This window comes from Salvelinus sp. IW2-2015, unplaced genomic scaffold, assembly GCF_002910315.2.
Source record: "Salvelinus sp. IW2-2015 unplaced genomic scaffold, ASM291031v2 Un_scaffold37, whole genome shotgun sequence".
Taxonomy (NCBI): Eukaryota; Metazoa; Chordata; class Actinopteri; order Salmoniformes; family Salmonidae; genus Salvelinus; species Salvelinus sp. IW2-2015.
In genome coordinates this window covers 530,213-547,875 of record NW_019942507.1, presented here as the reverse complement: position 1 = coordinate 547,875, position 17,663 = coordinate 530,213, and the positions used below count along the sequence as shown (strand labels likewise).

The following is a 17,663-nucleotide window of genomic DNA, read 5'->3' as shown; positions in this document are numbered from 1 at the left end:
TGTGCATAGGCCAAATGATAACAACCAGAATATACAGTTCTGCAAAAAGGCATCCCATTACAAAGCATATCAAGCGTTTAAATCTTTTAATATATTTCACAATTTATTCATTTTATTTACAAAAGACAGTGGTCATGTGACATAAAACCATGTTTTAAAAATTAACATGAGAAACAAATGTATACCAGAAGCATAACATTACATAACACAGAGATAGATAAATAACATTTAGGGAAGCTTGTGGTTCGTCATCTTGCACATTTTCTCTATGCAAAAAAACATGATCACAAAGTGCTGTATGTACCTTTCTATTGCCTCTGTTGGCTAGAAGGAGATCATTCTAGAACTCTTGGTAGCTTAAGAACTCTTGGTAGCTCAGGAATGGTGGGTAGCTCTAGAATGGTTGGTTGGTGGTTCGAGAACTGTTGGTAGCTCTAGAATGGTTGATAACTCTAGAACAGTGAGTAGCTCTAGAACGGTTGGTGGTTCTAGAACTGTTGATAGCTCTAGAACTTGTAACGATTCTACATTTTAATTAAGGAAGACCATGTAAATGTGGGCGGTCTCGATTATATCATGACAAAATTTGGACATCAACAACAACAACATATAGAATGTAGATATATCTGTATGATGACACACAAAGTCTGCAAACATTTTGGCACAAATGTAAAGGCTGAACAAAAGTGTACTACTTTCCCTCCTGAACAACAATACATAAATAAACTTTTTCCACATGTTCACAGACTGAGACTAAAACTCCTACTTAAAAGGCTGACTGATATTCTTATATCTGCATGAATGGGTTGTACTTTATACAGTACTTTATACAGAACATCTAGGCACAAACTCAAATCATAACACTTCATTCCTATCTGTGACCGGAGTGAAGAGGGAATACAATTATTCACTTTTCCAGAAGGTTCTATCTCAGTACTTCAATTTTCCTTTAGATCTTGAATATACATCGTTGTATAGAGGACACAAAATGTCAAACCCTCAGTGTATACGACTTCATCTGTATTAGTTACAACTTCTATGTCTGTATTTGACAATGTTGTGCTGTACTTTACAGTATATTGGTCGCCGTTTCATATAACAACCTCTTCTTAATCATTTAGGCAACTAACTGATGTGCAAGTCAAGTGCTCACTTGAATGAGATGTGTGTTTCGATAAATCATTATCAATGATTCAATTCCACAAGCAAACTAGAATAACACCCAGAATGATAACATCATGTCAAATAAATAACCAAATAAAAACCATCACATTTAGAACAACGGATACAAAGGAGAAACTCTTTTGTTCTTCTATTTCTCGACACAGTGTAATAGGTTGGTAAGACCTTGTACCTAGCTTATAGGATAGGCTGTCTGTACTGTACACATCATATCATTGCAACATGTAGTTCTCAAGTACAAATTCAGTACAAATTCAGTACAGGTCATTGCTTAACCAGTGTTTGGTACCATATCATTGAATTATTACCATTCGGGTCCAATTATTATCATTCATATGTTATTATCATGTCATATCATGACAAACCAAACTGAACCAAACCCTACTCTTCGCTGTCTGGCCATTTATTGTTTCAGATTGCTAAGCCTAACATTTGTTATGAAGTTATTCATGTCAGTGATTGTTTCCAGAGACACGTGGAACTCCTGAACAACAGAAAGTTCCATCAACCAGAAGACGTGTGTTTTATTGGACCTAATATTCTCCCGATTCAAGTAAGTCGATATCCTTTTCCAGTCCACCTCTGTCTCTAAACCTGTAGCTACTATATAGCTGTTCTTATGCCAAATCAGACAATAATTCACAAAAACAACATGCTCAGTCAAACTTTGCACTTCAGCAATAGCCTCCTATTTCTCTCCTCTAAGTCATTCAACATTCTTAGCCAACACTAGACTTGTCCTATGTCCCAATAATCGGTCCTTTCTCCTGAAGTAAGCACTTGTTCACTGCCCTTCGTATACACTGAGTGCACAAAACATTAGGAACACCTTCTCTTTCCATGAAATAGACTGACCAGGTGACTCCAGGTGAATGCTACGACCCCTTATTAATGTCACCTGTTAAATCCACTTCAGTCAGTGTAGATGAAGGGGAGGAGACAAGTTAAAGGAGGATTTTGAAGCCTTGAGACAACTGATACATGGATTGTGTATATGTGCCATTCAGATGGTGAATGGGCAAGACAAAATATTGAAGTGCCTTTGAACGGGGTATGGTAGTAGGTGCCAGGTGTAACAGAGTTGGTTGTGTTTCCACTTGCCTCTAAAGAAATGTGTATTTAATGTCCAAGCATTCTTATTGGTTGGTTCAATTCTGATGACAATGCTGTTATTGGCCCCGCTTGCAGATAGGGGGAGATCGCGAACGTCAGGTCTCCCCAGTATGAAAATGTGATGCAAGCGGTAGGTTACGTTCTGAATACTGTATTCTATTTATATTTTACAATGTGTACAAGTTTGCTGTACATTTCTGATTTATACATGTGTGGGTATATGGTACCTGTTAGGGATGAGGGGCTTTCCGGGATGTGCTTTGGTATATGATTGCTGTATTAGCTAGCATGCACCGATGTAATGGTCACATAAACTCACTGCTAACACAGTTGTTTTCATGCTACAGATTTAACCATCGACAGCCATCAACATCATTAAGTCCTACACAACTAGCATGCCATTTCCTATTTAATCACAGGTAGTTACACGTTCTATTTTGTATTATATTGATGTATTTTGTTAATGCCCAGTATGAAAATGTGATGCAAGGGATTTTACCATCGACAGCCATCAACATCATTAAGCCCTGCACAACTAACGTGCTGTTTCCTATTTAACTACAGATAATAAATAATGTTCAACTGGGACCACTGGCTGGGGTGATTTCTTTGAACAAAACACAACGCAAAGAGAGTACGATTAACATCTGTTGCATACATGCCAGGCACACTGGTTTGAGTGTGTCAAGAACTTCACCGCTGCTGGGTTTTTCATGCTCAACAGTTTGCAGTGTGTATCAAGAATGGTCCACCACCCAAATGACTTCCAGCCAACTTGACACAACATGGGCCAGCATCCCTGTGGAATGCTTTCGGCACCTTGTCATGCCCTGACAAATTGAGGCTGTTCTGAGGGCGAAAGGTGGGGCGTTGCGACTCAATGTTAGGAAGGTGTCCCTAATGTTTTGTACACTCAGTTTATTTAAAAGGAATGAACCGATAGAATACATATGGTGGACATTCTACTTTAGTCTATGCTCACACCAATTCAATGCTTTTTAATGTGTGGGGAAGAGTGCTTGAGTGCACATTTTTGGGGAAAGACAGATTATTGAGACACAGGTTTGCTGTCTGCTCCCTTCAGGCTCTTTTATGATCAGTCTCTGACCTCTGACCCCTACAGACACAAGTCTGGAGCCCATTAGGGCCTAGGCTACTGACTCATAATCGTTAACCACACAGAAGATGCGTCCCAAATGGCATCCTACTCCCTATATAGTGCACCACTTTTGACCAGGGCTAATAGGCCCTGGTCAAAAGTAGTGCACTATGTAGGGAATGGGGTGCCATTTGGAATGCAAACCAGCCACCACCACATTCCATCTACAGTCCCTGAGCACCTATCTATTAACTCTCACATAAACATGTTCCAGTCCTCATTTCTTTTAACTAAATAAAGCTATCAAAGCAACTCTTATCTGTGCATAACTTTGATTTCTGTACCGCCTGCCCTCACCTACATACAGGTGTATAGGTGGATATGTTGTAACTCAGCATATTTGAACGAAAGAGCACACAATATAATAATATTCATTTAAACTAACGTCCTGAGGTGCTCTCCGTCTCTTTACTTTACGTGGACAATAAATACTGTTACTACTGAGTGACTAGTTAGTGGATTAGGGACGAAGAACCATGCAGTTTTAATGCTTTTTAAGATGCACTTACTAGCTTCTCTCGCCTAGTTAATTTTTTATTGAGACAAAACGAGGAGAATAATAAATCTGTTTCTAACAAAGGGACTATTCCCTGATGAAATTAAACATTTAGCATTGACAACAATAGCCCCCATACTAGGCTCCCTTTAACCAAACAAACAAACAGCCCTCATATTTTTGCAAGGGTGTCTCACGACATAGAGTGAGCACGCAGTAGCAGCAGTATGTGACTCAGGCTGTCCTAAATGACACCCTATATAGTGTACTACTTTTGACCAGAACCCTATAGGCCTTGGTCAAATGTAGTGCGCTATATAGGGAATAGGGTGCCATTTGGGGCACAACCAATGTGAATTCTGAGGTGTGACAATATACAGGACTACAGATCCTAGCAGTCATTAGAACCAAGCGTTTCTCAACCTTTTTTGTACCAGGGAACTGCAAGGACCAGCTACGGCCCTTCCTCCAACGAAGACCACTTAGATTAAAACTAGCACTTGAGAACTGACTAAATCAGTTTCAGCTCACTATCTGAGGGACCGATCAGCAACAGCATTGGGACCAGTGCTGGCCCGCGGACCACAGGTTGAGAAACACTGATAAACCCACAAAGAGCTGGCATAACATGGTACCTACCTACCCACCTACAGTACACCCAGTCAGACTCAGGACAGTGCAACTTCATGCAAAACCCCTAATGAAAACATACTAGCTAGCCGTCTCTAATGATACAAAAGCAATGAAGGCTAGGGAACATATCATCATCATGAAAATAGGTTGCTTTCAGGTCGTGGTCAGTGCTGTGTTCCCAAGGTCATGTATAATGTGTACAGTATATACAGATAGATAGACAGCGTTCCAAATGGCACTCTACTCCTTATGTAGTACACTACTTTTGAACAGGGCCTATAGGGCACTGGTCAAAAGTAGTGCACTATATAGGGAATAGGTGGCCATTTGGTATGCACACAGAATGGTCTGTTATTGACAATACAGGTTGAGAGAAAGCACAGCAAGCCACTCCTTTAGACCTTTGACCGTTGCAGTCATGATGAGGGGAATCAATCAATACATAATAATTACAGCTTTAAGTTTTTATACAGAACAACATATACACTCGCTAATAGAAGCATCTTGCTTTTTTTCCGCAGCAAGGTGTAATAAACATGTTTGATAGTAGTTCACATAGTGAAATCCTGTTTGATAACAGCATGCATTACTCTACGTGCTTATGCCTGATAGAAGGGTTTGGTTGTTGTGACTGATTCTCATTTGGATTCTTCTTTTCCAGTCATGTCCAGTCTGACATCCGGTATAGATGGAGTGGTTGTTGCTCCCTCGATGCTTTACTTCTCTCACTGTGCCTGAAGACACACAGACAGACAGGGAAGAAGGGTAGGTTTTAGACTGGGGTACAAAATAACCATGAAGAGAACGATTCACAGAGGACGTTTGGATTTCGACGATTATGTTGGACTGAAAAAGTTCCTCTGATCTCTGTTTTGTTCATAGGTGCTTGGCAGATTTGTTGTATTACAATATGATTTACTAATGGGTTACTATGTAATTATATTATACGGACAATATCAAAGCTATCGGAATATTCATACATACTTTTTCCACTCCTTTCATTCTGCCTCGGCTAGAAAACAGTGAGAGATTATTAGTTATTTGCAGTAACATAAAAGTCTAATACATATGATTACCACAAATAATGACCTTAGAATTCTAGAGAGACGTTTCAGAGAAATTACTTTTTAAAATCTCAAACAGCTTGATACAGGAACTAAGCAATGTTAAGAACATAATACTGAGCCAAGACTTATTCACCCCTGTCCCTTAGGCCTCCGTTCCTCATGTTGTTGTCCTCTTCCTCTGCCGCATCGTCTACTTCATGACAAAGACCCAAAGAATTCAGAGATGATATCCTCCGTCCCAGAGTTACAAAACAAACACAGGCAACCAGGAAGTCGTGTGCCTTTCAACTAACCTGAGTGGAGTTCTTTGACGAGGGATGACATGGTGTTTGTGATTGAATCTGCAGCGACCAACAGATCATTACGAAGATTTCTAGGTACACCTGAAAGACAGAGGATAGTAGTCAGTAGTCAGTGATAGTAGTCAGTGATTTACATGGCATTTAGTTGCTAGCTATTTTTGAAGCATGGTTTAAAAAAAATGCATCCTTGAATCAAATTTGGCACAGCTCAATCACAGGTGTTGTGATGTGTTCTCCTTGACTCAAACAAGGCAAGAATGGATAACTAACAACAGACATGCACTGGGCCACATTGGATCTAAAGGAGGACATAGTCCCGCGGGGAAAACGGGTTGAAATTATGTCATGATGCCTTTCCAACCAGAAACTGATGTCCTTTCAACCAGTTTTGCCAATCTTTGACTGCTAGGCGGAGGTCCAGCACTCACCGTGAGCGAAGGCCTCCAACACGTCCCCCCCCACCCCGGCCAGGCAGTCCTGGGGTGTGTGGGTGGGGGTGGACCCAGCTGAGGTGGAGCGGATGGGCATGGGCATGGAGCAGCCTGCCCCGTGGCTGGGGGAAGAGTGGGGTGAGCCTCCTGTCTGGGCCTGATAACATAACAACACCACCATGGGTTAGGATCCAAATACTATAGAAACACACCAACATCACCATGGGTTATGATCCAAATACTATAGAAACATACCAACACCACCATGGGTTAGTTATCAAACTACTATAGAAAATATACCAACACCACCATGGGTTAGGATCCAAATACTATAGAAACAACCCAACATCACCATGGTTATGATCCAAATACTATAGAAACATACCAACACACCATGGTTAGGATCCAAATACTATAAAAATACCAACATCACCGTGTTTAGGATCCAAATACTATAATAATCTATACCAACATCACCATGGGTTAGGATCCAAATACTAAAGAAATATACCAACATCACCATAGGTAGGGTTAGGATTAGAGGAGGCCTAGACCACCACTTTTGTAACTTTAGCTTTGCTAAGAAAACACGACACACACGCACACCTACACCCCCCACGACATGACGCACACCTACACCCCCCACGACACACACCTAAACATACACACCCAGTCTATTACAGCAGCTTTACTGCTCTGGAAGCTAATGAGAACCATGTGTGAGCCTGGGGACTAGAGAGGGGACTGTAATGTGCCGCCTGGGTTCTATGCTGCCTGGAGAAAGGGGCACTGTGTCCTTCCTAGGGTGGGGAGGGGAGAGGAGGGGGTTGGTGCAGGGCCCTTGGCCAGACCTGGGTTCAAACACTATTTGAATCATTTCTAATACTTTATCTGTGCTTGATTGAGCCTGCCTAGCTTAAAAATGGACAAATAGGATAGTCCCAAAACTACAAACCCTGCCTCAACTGGCACTCCAGGCAGGCTAGAGCAAACACAGAGGTATTGGAAAGATTTCGAGTACTGTTTACTTTGAACCCAAGTCTGCCCTGGTCCAGGACTGTATGGCTCAGAGCCAAGCAGCAGATGGTTAGCCAGACTGCAGTCACATTAGAGGGAAGGTTGTTAGCTTTGATGAAAGGAACAGGTCTCAGACGTTTGTTTGGCAAAGAAAGGAATACATGGCGGAGTTCTCACCAAATAACCTAGCACACTAAAGGACTTTACCTCAGACTAGAATTGATATCTCATGAAGCGACATATAACCTAGATATAACATTATTTTAACTTAGTGTGGATTAGAATGCATGCTCTCTCATATAGAAATGACCAACAAGGTAACATTAGACTATAATATGTAAGGGATAATCAACAAGGGGCTATGCAGTGAAACCAGCCTTCCACCGTGTTGTATTGTTTTTTTATACCATGACTATAATTTAACACATTTGCTGCTGGAAATGTGTTCATTTACAGGTCAAAATGTGTTCAACGTCCACTGAATTATCTAGGAAGTTTACTAGATAGCTAGAGTAGTTGCCTTGGTAACCGAACAAACAGACTTTCTAGTTTAGCTAGCCAAACCATCGGTCATAGCTTGCTATTATGAATATCGAAATTCAACAATGCTAATAATGTTTTCAGTACGACTTTTGCTTTCAAAAGCAGCTCAAACATAGAACAGAATTAACTACAGCCATTGAATTCTACCGTGCTGATATACCGTGCGTTATAGGGAAATAATGCACGCTCTAGAATGCCCTTCAAGCCAATCAGAAAGGAGCATTCAACAATGCCATGTTATAATTTATCAATAGGGGGTGTAGTATATGGACAATATACCACAAACCCCTGAGGTGCGTTATTGCTATTATATACTGGTTACCAATATAATTAGAGCAGTAATAATACATGTTTTGTCATACCTGTGGTATACGGTCTGATATACCACAGCTGTCAGCCAAATCAGCATTCAGGGCTCGAAGCACCCAGTGTATAATAATGTAGTCTAGTGTATGGTTTACTGTGTCAAATGTACCAAAAAAATAATGCTACTCTAAGTTCCTTGAAACACGATCTGTCTGAGCCATATCAACACATGCATTAAGTGTGGAGAGTAGTATGAAATATAATACTATGGTGGCTGAATGAGTGGGTCTGCTTCTGTATTGCTGTATTGGTGTATTAATGTATAATTAACTGAATACGGAGACACTTACTGCCTGCTTCTGCTCCTCATCCTATCAGCCAGCCAATGGTAAGCGGTGATATAAAGCATGAGCAGTGAGGGAGAGGAAAGAAGTGAGAGGGAGATAACGAGAGAGAGCGAGAGGCAGGAGGGAAAAAAAGAAAGAAAGAAAGAAATTAAGAAAGACAGACAGACAGATGGTGGCAAAGGCAAAGAGTCAAAAGCTTCAATATCAGGACAGAACAGACAGGTTCATACATGTAAGATCCTTTCAAGGTAACCAATGGACCCTGAGGCAGACTACTGTCAACTACAATTAATGCAGTGTTCTAAATGGTTGTATAAAATATCAAACAAATTCACGGCTGATGCTAACGAATACCTGATGACATGAAAAGCAATAATGACATACTGTATGTTGATACTGATATACAACTAACAAATGTTACAGCTTTGGTATAATGAAAGTCAGAATAACAACAAACAGTGACATAGTGTATCAGATAGCGTATAACACTCTGTAGTCATAGTACTATCCTACCTTGAGTAGCCTCATCAGTCCCTCGAGCTGGACCATCAGTTCCCGTCTGCTCTCCTGTAGGGCTGACATGCGCCTCTCCAGCTCATCCTTCCTGTGCCTGTTGTCCCACAATCACACACAAACACAACACCTGGCTGTCAGTCCCTATTGCCTCCTGAAAGGTGAGGGCCTGAAAGGCCTGTCAGTCTCCACACTCTTCTGTCAGGTGGCGTCGTGCTGATGTAAGACAGTGGTTTTCAAACCTCTTCTCTGGGACCGTCAGATGTTTCACAATTACCTCAGTCTACCTCAGTTGATGATTAGTTGACGATTGGAATCAGGTAGCTCTGAAATAGTTAAAATACATTGAACGGCTGGGGGTCCCTTAGGACAGGTTTGAAAACCACTGATGTAAAACTTTGGTCAGTCTTTTGTTCATCGGTCCCTTTCCCAACATCCCACAGACAACATGCTCACAGACAGTCCCTTCTTTGATCCTGCTGCTTACACTCCAGGGTAACAGAAAGAGACAACTGAACACACTACTGGCTCAATCCCTTTTTATGTGACGATAATACAATTGAACCATTGGTGTCTGAACACCCTCTGGTGGTCAAATGTGGTAATTATCTTCATTCACATTATGCGATCAAAATGTAATTGAGGACTGAAAAGCCAGTCCTATCCATCTATCTGCCCATTCCAAAAATCTCACAAACATCTGCTTCCCGGCTGTCTTTCTCCTCCTCTCTACCTCGGGGTTATAGGCCATAATACAGACAGATATCTAACACACACATAGGCCACTGGCTGTTAGCGCTATTAGAGGTCATGCTGTGCTTACTGAGGAATTAAGGCATACTTTACTTTACTAAGGCATATCAATTAGTAATAAAGAGTTAATAAAGGCGTAGTTATGACTTTATAGAGTGTATAAATATGCGATGAGCAGTTATTACATTGATTGTAGAGGATATAGATGGGCATAGATGTAAATGGATATAGACGGTTATAAGCATAAGGTAGATATAGAAGGATATAGATAAGAGGTGGGTAATAGATCTAGGAGTATATGTGGTACCTAAGGAGCCTGAGTTCGGCCAGCAGTGTGGGGTTTTGCTGGGCCTTCTCGGGGGTGGGCTGGGAGGCCTGCTCATGCTCCAGACGCAGCCGCTGGATCTCCTGAAGGATCTCTCTGAGGGACCAGAAGACACAACAAAATGGAGATTTAAAATCTGCCGATGACGTTTTGAAAGCAGGTCCTGATGACCAAGATAGATTTCAGTATATTTACTTATATTTCACAAAATTCTTAAGTTATGAGCATACAATACTTATAATTACTGATTTAACTAAATTACCTGATAAACAATCTATAGTAACTGTCCAGTGTTTCCAGATTTCGATGAAATATGACCTATAATTCACTACAATATGAGTGAATTTTATTTTTATTTTTTATTAAGTATGTTAAAAAGCAGCTCTTCTGTGTTGGAATGGTGTGGGCGTACCCCAACAACAGAATGGTTATTAAAAATATTAATGCGAGTAGACAGCTGATTGGCCAGCTCAGTTAATGAACCAATATGACATCATGTCTATGAGGAAATAGCTTGCTTAGTTTGAGGTGGGGTTTTGGAAGTGTTTTTTCTCCAATTGATGCTTTGGCCAGTATAGGACGAGTTAACTACATTATTTGGGAATGAGTGAACAGAATATGAGCTTTTAAATTTTACATTTTCACTGGACAGTTACTTTAAGTAGTGATTATTCAATTTTTTTCATGTTTATTCATAAAGTGACAATCAAATACATTCCCACCTGTTCTTGTTCTCTAGTTCTGCTATTAGCTGCCTCTGTTGTTTGTTGGCATCAAAGTTGAAACTCAGATCTGTTGGAGGACATTGCTGAAAGACAAAATTACCATTAAAAACAGAATGAATAAAACTGAGTGGATAAAAGAGAGTAACACATCAAACATGATCTACTAGCCAGAAGTAAAAATCATGCGTGCTGTGCTTTAGACTTTGAATATCTATTCTAACATCCTGGGCCTTTTCAGCCAACCTGCAATTTAATTTCACCTTTAACTTTGATCAACCGACTACACTGTGGGTAATGATTATCTTAGTCTCTGGTAACAGCCTTAACATGATCTGATTAGATTCTGGGTGCAGAGATCAGTATTTTCTCTTTATGGATATTCTGCAGTTACACAAAGTGTTACATAACAAGAGGCTAAATGCAGGCGGACAGAATCCCACCCTGGGGCGCCCTACTAGTCACATACACACACACACACACTACTCACTGTGGAGCTACTCACTGTGGAGTTGCCTGCCTCAGCTGCCAGGCGCGCTGCGTAGCGAGCAATCAGACGATGCTCCTCGTCTAGCCTGCTGGGACTCTCCAAGACACTGGAGAGAGAGAGAGAGAGAGAGAGAGAGAGAGAGAGAGAGAGGAAGGGGGAGGGAGGGAGGAGGGAGAGAAGGAGTGAGGGATAGAGGGAGAGGGATCATAGAGCAATAATGTTTCATACATTTTAAATGTGGAATAATAATGGCATGTAAGTGCCATGGATATAATCATAAATTCATTTGGTGGGTGTTTATATTTGCCCTATTTTATAGGCATGTGTAAATTGGACACCTCTCGGAGAGTGGCGTCACAGCCATCCATTATCAACAACAACCCTGGTGCAATTAAGTGAAATGCCTTGCTCAAGGGCACATCAACATATTTTTCATCTTGTCAGCTCAGGGACTTGAACTAACAACCTTTCGGTTACTGACCCACCACTCCAGCCGCTAGGCTACCTGCCGCCCCTATAACTTATCACTGTGGTCTGATCATTAAGAACTTGTGTGAAAAAGGTCTGATTATCCTGGGTTTCCATGAGTCTTTAGGGGGGCAACACGAATCCCAATACAGCAACAGGCCACAAATGTCAGATTCCATCACAGCTGCTCGTTCCAAAACCATTTACCCGGAAAAGTCAAATATGTGTGTGACTTTGGTTTTCATCGAGGCATATGGTCTGAACAGATGATTGGACATATGCTATCCCCTCTCTATGAGTGGTCTGCAATGATCTTCCTCCCTCCCTCTCTCCCTCATGATTAAGACCATTAAACAACAATCTGGATGGAAAGAAATTGCATCTGTAAAACCTCAACTACAGCTTAATTTCCGCTTCAGCTTTTTATCCACCGTCTAACAGTTATAACACAGTCTAGATTGAGTTTGAGAGGTCAGTCCAGTTAAAACCCAGCTTGAAATAAATGGGATGCCGTTTGGTTTTAGCTTGGCTGACGTGTGACCCATGACTACACAACCATGACTATACCCCCAGTACATTCCACCGTCTCATGGAGTGTATGTCTAAGGACTGTCACTACCAATCTTTTTGCGTCCAGGAAAACGGCCCGAGAAATCTGAGAGGTCAGTCCTGTTAGAAACCAACCATGGCTTTATATCCTGCGTCTTAACTTTAGATTGAGTTCTCAGAGGTCAGTCCCAGGGTTTAAGTAATACATTTGTGTACACCAGAGTGGAAAAGAGAAAGATAACCACACTGGCTCAGTCAGAGTTGGGCTGTTAGCTGTTCCTCTCCATTAATCTACAAGACCACTCCGACCAGGTCGTGTCTTACTGCCTCTGCTTCATCAGAGACAGAGTTTCCTTGAACCAGTCAATGCAGACAATAGCCTGGTCCCAGATCTGTTTGTGCTGTACAGCCAACTCGTATGGTCACAGACAACCTTGTCTGCTAGCCTGGTCCCAGATCTGTTTGTGTTGGTTGTTTTCATGGCCTGGTCCCAAATCCAATGTGCTGTCCTGCCAACTCCTATGTCATTTTCATGCTAACTTGGCATGACAATGACCATTGGAGTTGGCAAGACGGCACATATACTGTGGATCTGGGAGAAGGCTAGCAGACAAGACTGTGTGTAAATGGCTTGTTGATCCTCTGTGAGCAGCCGGTCACCAATGCCCTTCTGTCTGTACTAGGTTGAAATGAGCGTATGCCATTTGACGCACAACATGCTCAAAAACTGTATAATGTAGGAACACTGCTCTGTGACTGATTCTGCGCTGCTTTGAGTCTCAGCATACACATTTCCCATTGGACAATAAAATTGTTTTTGTTGTTGTTAGTGCCTACCGCATAATAACACGGCTGCTCATATACTGTACATTCTGAATCTGTGTATCAACACAATCACAGGGTTATCCCTCTCCCTCCCCATCTATCTCTCTTACATATGTTTATGTTATTACAATGCAATCAATGTAGAATTTCATGAAGTATTTCAGGTGGAAAATACTGTAAGTTACTGTTCTCGACTTGAGCTCGATGGCAACAATATTGACACCCCTCGTTAATAACATTCAGTCTGCCTACCAGTTGAGTCTGTGATTTCATATCTGGTGGCGTTTCGGTCAATAGTCAGTTAACTCCAAATTAAAAGTGATCGAACACTCCAACAGCAAATTATTTGTATTTTCTGGTGCTGTGATTCTGCATGAGTATTAGGTCATAAATTGTGGGGTGTCGGTCGGTCGGTGGGTTGGTCCTTGGAAGAGCAGCGCTGAGCAATCTGTTTGAGAGAGGCTGGAGAAGTGGAAAGATGCTTTGTCAGCAGACAGAGAGGACCAGACCGGTTCCGGTGCAAAACTGGGATAGAAGGTTAGGCCTCTACAAACAAAATCTACAATAATACCCATTCCTGATGGAAATTCAGTAAATTCCCTGGTTTTCCTGAAGTTCTAGTTGGAGGATTTCCTGCTTATTCCTTCCTGATTCCGGGAATCCTCCAACTGGAATTTCAGGAAAACCATGGAATTTATTGAACGTTCCCAGAATTTTGCAACCCTATGATGGACTAAGCTTACAATAAAACATATCCGAATAAAATAAAAAAGACAAGATAACCTCATCAACTGGAATCTGGAATAAAAAACAAAATACTACACTGTATAATTTGAGACACAAAACAGTGGTTGATACTCTACGTACTGTTTTCATCATGCTATTGTTAATGTGAGAGCTGTGGTGAGTAAGATCTTCAATGTATTTATTAAAACATATGGAAAATAAACGTAAAGCTTTTTTGGTGCATTCAGCTAAGCGCCAGTGAGCTAAGGCAGAGAGTCCTGTTATTCAGCTGTAGTGACATCTTTGACTCCCAGACCCTTCACATCAGAAGAAGCCAAGCAGAACACAGTAATAATTACATGGATTAATATTTAAAAACCAAATGTGACAGTATGTCAGCTCACACAGTCAGACGCCAGGCTACAAGGATTTGAGAGGGAACAGGCTGGCTTGCTGCCTCGCAAACAAGACCTTAGCACACACGCACGCACGCACGCACGCACGCACGCACGCACGCACGCACACACACACACACACACACACACACACACACACACACACACACACCTTTCCTCTGATCTGATAATGCGAGAGCAAACTCTCTACCTTAACCATCTCTTTGCATCCACATTGACACTTAACTTTGAACAATCTGGAACCAATTCCGCCAAACATCAGAATGAATTTCTCTGTTCCGTTGATAAGCAGCATTTGGCAATGTAGTGTGTGCGTGCGTGCGCGTGCGCGTGACCTCCTGGAGGAGAATGTGTTCTGAATCTTGCCTCTCAATCGCCCGGAGCTTCTGCCAATGCCTGATTACATCACAGTACTGCACACACACAGAAACACACACACTCATCTCTTCTACTTCTAATGACATACTAGACGCGATTGAACCCATGTATACATGTCACTTCAATCAAGAGTTTATGATTAGGGCTACTAAAGTCACGAACAAATTATCAGTTTTCTCAGGAATGATTCCAAGGGGAAGACGGGGACGGACTTGGCAACATCTTTAAGGACATAAGGGGCTGGAAGCAGTTGGTCAACAATGGTCTATGCTCTGCAAGGAATTCTGGAAATAGGTTATGCATGATAAGTATTGGAGCATATCAAAGCTAATTCTGAGGAACTTACCTTTTAGTAGGAGTAGGTGCCCCAGACGACATGAGCATTGTGTTGTTCATATTGTTGGCCACTGGCTTCGGCTGACTACAGTAAAACACAAGATTATACCACTTTATTGCTACACTGTGAAATAGACTTATACACTGACTATGGGGTGGGAGAGAGGACATTTGCATTACAATACTGTAGGAATCATGAATATGCAATGGTGACTGTAAGCAATCGTCATACAAAACTCGTGTACAGTACGTAGAAACATTGCTACAGTAAAACACTAGATTACAGGACTTTATTGCTACACTGTAGGAGAAATATACTTTAAATACGTATACTATTATACACTAGGGAGATCTGAGTATTCTGTCCCTACAGGGGAGGAGAGAGGGCATTTGCATGAACATGTAAATTACTGTAATATTCAATGAATAAGCAATCGTGACTGTAGACTACAATCAATGGATGCAACCTTTCATGTTTGGGGATTATCATGATCAAATAGGGAACAACTGTACTGTATGTAGAAGATTGCTACTGATTGTGCTGTACAGTATATGTGAGTTCATTTGTCATGGTCTGTATGAAAGAATAATAGATTTGGCATTTTGATTATCTTAACACTAATTAAAACCGCACAAGAGGAACAAAAGCAGACAGGGAATTTAATTAAGCTAGAAGTCTGTGTTTGGTGAGGAACGGGGAAAGGAAAGGTGACATTGCACTACAGAAGGTAATTTGGGAGAGTAAACAAAGACTATTAAGTCCATCTGGCTTTCATATCAGCACCGCAGTCCTGTGCTAGCTTGCTGGCTGGCTGGGGCTCTCTCTGTTTGGCTAGGTTCTCCTGACTCATTGGCTGACTCTGGGTGTGTCTGAAATGGCATCACATTCTCTATATAGTGCACTACCTTCGATCAGTGCCCAAAGTAGTGTACTATATAGGAAATAGGATGCCATTTCAGATGCAGACTCTGCTGCTCGGACAAGAGAACTCTTCAAGTTCAGACTCCAGGGCAGCAGGTAGCCTAGTGGTTAAGAGCATTGGGCCAGGCACCGAAAGGTCGTTGGTTTGAATCCCTGAGCTGACTAGGTGAAACATCTGTTGATGTGCCCTTGAGCAAGGCACTTAACCCTAATTGCTTCTGTAAGTCGCTCTGGATGAGAGCTAAAATGCAAGATGTGTAGTCCCATGTATGGAGAAATAACAGTTATAAAGTAGTGTTGGTCTGTTTCTCTCCTGATCTGCAAAGTAATTTGCTACCTCTCATGCGTTCTTCCTAAAATACTGTAGTGTAGCCTCTCTCTTCACACTCCAATGTATACAAACGATCCAAAAAAAGAACGCTGTATGTTTACTCTCACTATTTTTTTTGATCTCTCTCCATATCACTTTCTCTATCTCTTATCCATTATCTCTTATCCATTATCCCTACACCTCTCGTTGTAGCTTAGCCATTAATCAGCAGCAAGCCTCCAACAATTTAAACAGCCACGAGTGCTGACGTACAGAGAATAATTTAGCGTACGTTTCTCCAGAATATGTTCAAAGAATGTTTGACCTTCATGGAAGTGAACCAATTTCTATAAATAAGTCTTCACCTTGCATGAAAGAGTCTCCATAACAGTAAGTGTCAGTGAAGAAATACTAGCATGTTTACACAGACAGTTCACTGTTCTTGAACTGATCATTAGTGTGTGTACTCACATGACAGTAAACAGGTGAAAGGTAGGGAAAATAAGTGCCATCTAATCTCTATGAACGCAAGGGAATAACCATTATACTGTATCAGTATTCATCAATATTCCTCAAAATAAAGCAACTGAATTCATTTTTCAATCACTGTACTACTCATGAGTATGCACTCGGGGGGTCAGCAGAGTATTTGCATTGCTATGAAGATCAAATATTAGATTTCCCCAGAGTCAAGCTAATACCTTCAAAGCGCACCATGGAACATATTTTGAAACTACTATCTTTAAAACTGGCTCCACATATACAATCCCAAACAATACAAATAGAGTGTTTGATCACGTTTAGAGAAGAAAAAGACGAGAGAAATCACGGATATTTCTGTCTTCATACTCAAAATCGGGAACATAGACACTGGGCAGAGTTATCTTTTCGAATGTTCTACACTGTCTTAGCATCTGAGCAAGACAGGACACAAACACATCTCTAGACCTAATCAAATATTTCTGAGTAACTCCAACCGTATGAAAAAGCCAGCGTGCACTTTCATGTAGAATCTAATACTATAATAACTGACTCAGTGAAAACCAAGACAAAGATAAGAGGCTATGAAATCTCACTTACCTCCTTTAGAGGGTAGAAAGCACCTGTCCGGCTAGCGGTTAACCAAATACATCCAACCATCCAAGTGCTGCTGTAGCCAGCTGCATACCCTGGTCCGCTCTGCTCTCAACTGAGCCAGTATCTCAACGAACTACTCTGCTGCTGTCTCCAAGGAGACCCAGCAGTCACATGACTGTATGACAATGCAGAGTCAGACTCTCACTCTCTCTCTCTCACCATCTCTGTCTCTATCCCTCTCTCACACACACACACAC

At 41.4% G+C, this 17,663-nt stretch overlaps 1 protein-coding gene across 9 annotated transcripts in view; it reads right to left on the bottom strand.

The window, feature by feature from the left end:
• Positions 1 to 69: 69 nt before the first annotated feature.
• Positions 70 to 17,663, bottom strand: part of dtnbb (dystrobrevin, beta b) — a 54,232-nt gene continuing 36,638 nt past the window's right edge. For 3 of the 9 annotated variants that reach the window (XM_024135057.2, XM_070438000.1, XM_070437999.1), the window contains 11 exons: positions 15,108 to 15,182; positions 11,400 to 11,505; positions 10,910 to 10,995; positions 10,170 to 10,283; positions 9,110 to 9,206; positions 8,600 to 8,620; positions 6,381 to 6,540; positions 5,944 to 6,033; positions 5,784 to 5,843; positions 5,568 to 5,595; positions 70 to 5,317 (listed from right to left, as the gene is read on the bottom strand). In XM_024135057.2, the coding sequence (XP_023990825.1) occupies positions 5,582 to 5,595; positions 5,784 to 5,843; positions 5,944 to 6,033; positions 6,381 to 6,540; positions 8,600 to 8,620; positions 9,110 to 9,206; positions 10,170 to 10,283; positions 10,910 to 10,995; positions 11,400 to 11,505; positions 15,108 to 15,182 (823 nt within the window). In that variant the 3' untranslated portion in view covers positions 70 to 5,317; positions 5,568 to 5,581. The remainder of the gene's footprint in view (positions 5,318 to 5,567; positions 5,596 to 5,783; positions 5,844 to 5,943; positions 6,034 to 6,380; positions 6,541 to 8,599; positions 8,621 to 9,109; positions 9,207 to 10,169; positions 10,284 to 10,909; positions 10,996 to 11,399; positions 11,506 to 15,107; positions 15,183 to 17,663) is intronic. The other 6 variants (XM_024135059.2, XM_070438001.1, XM_070438002.1 and 3 more) reach the window with 6 other exon arrangements.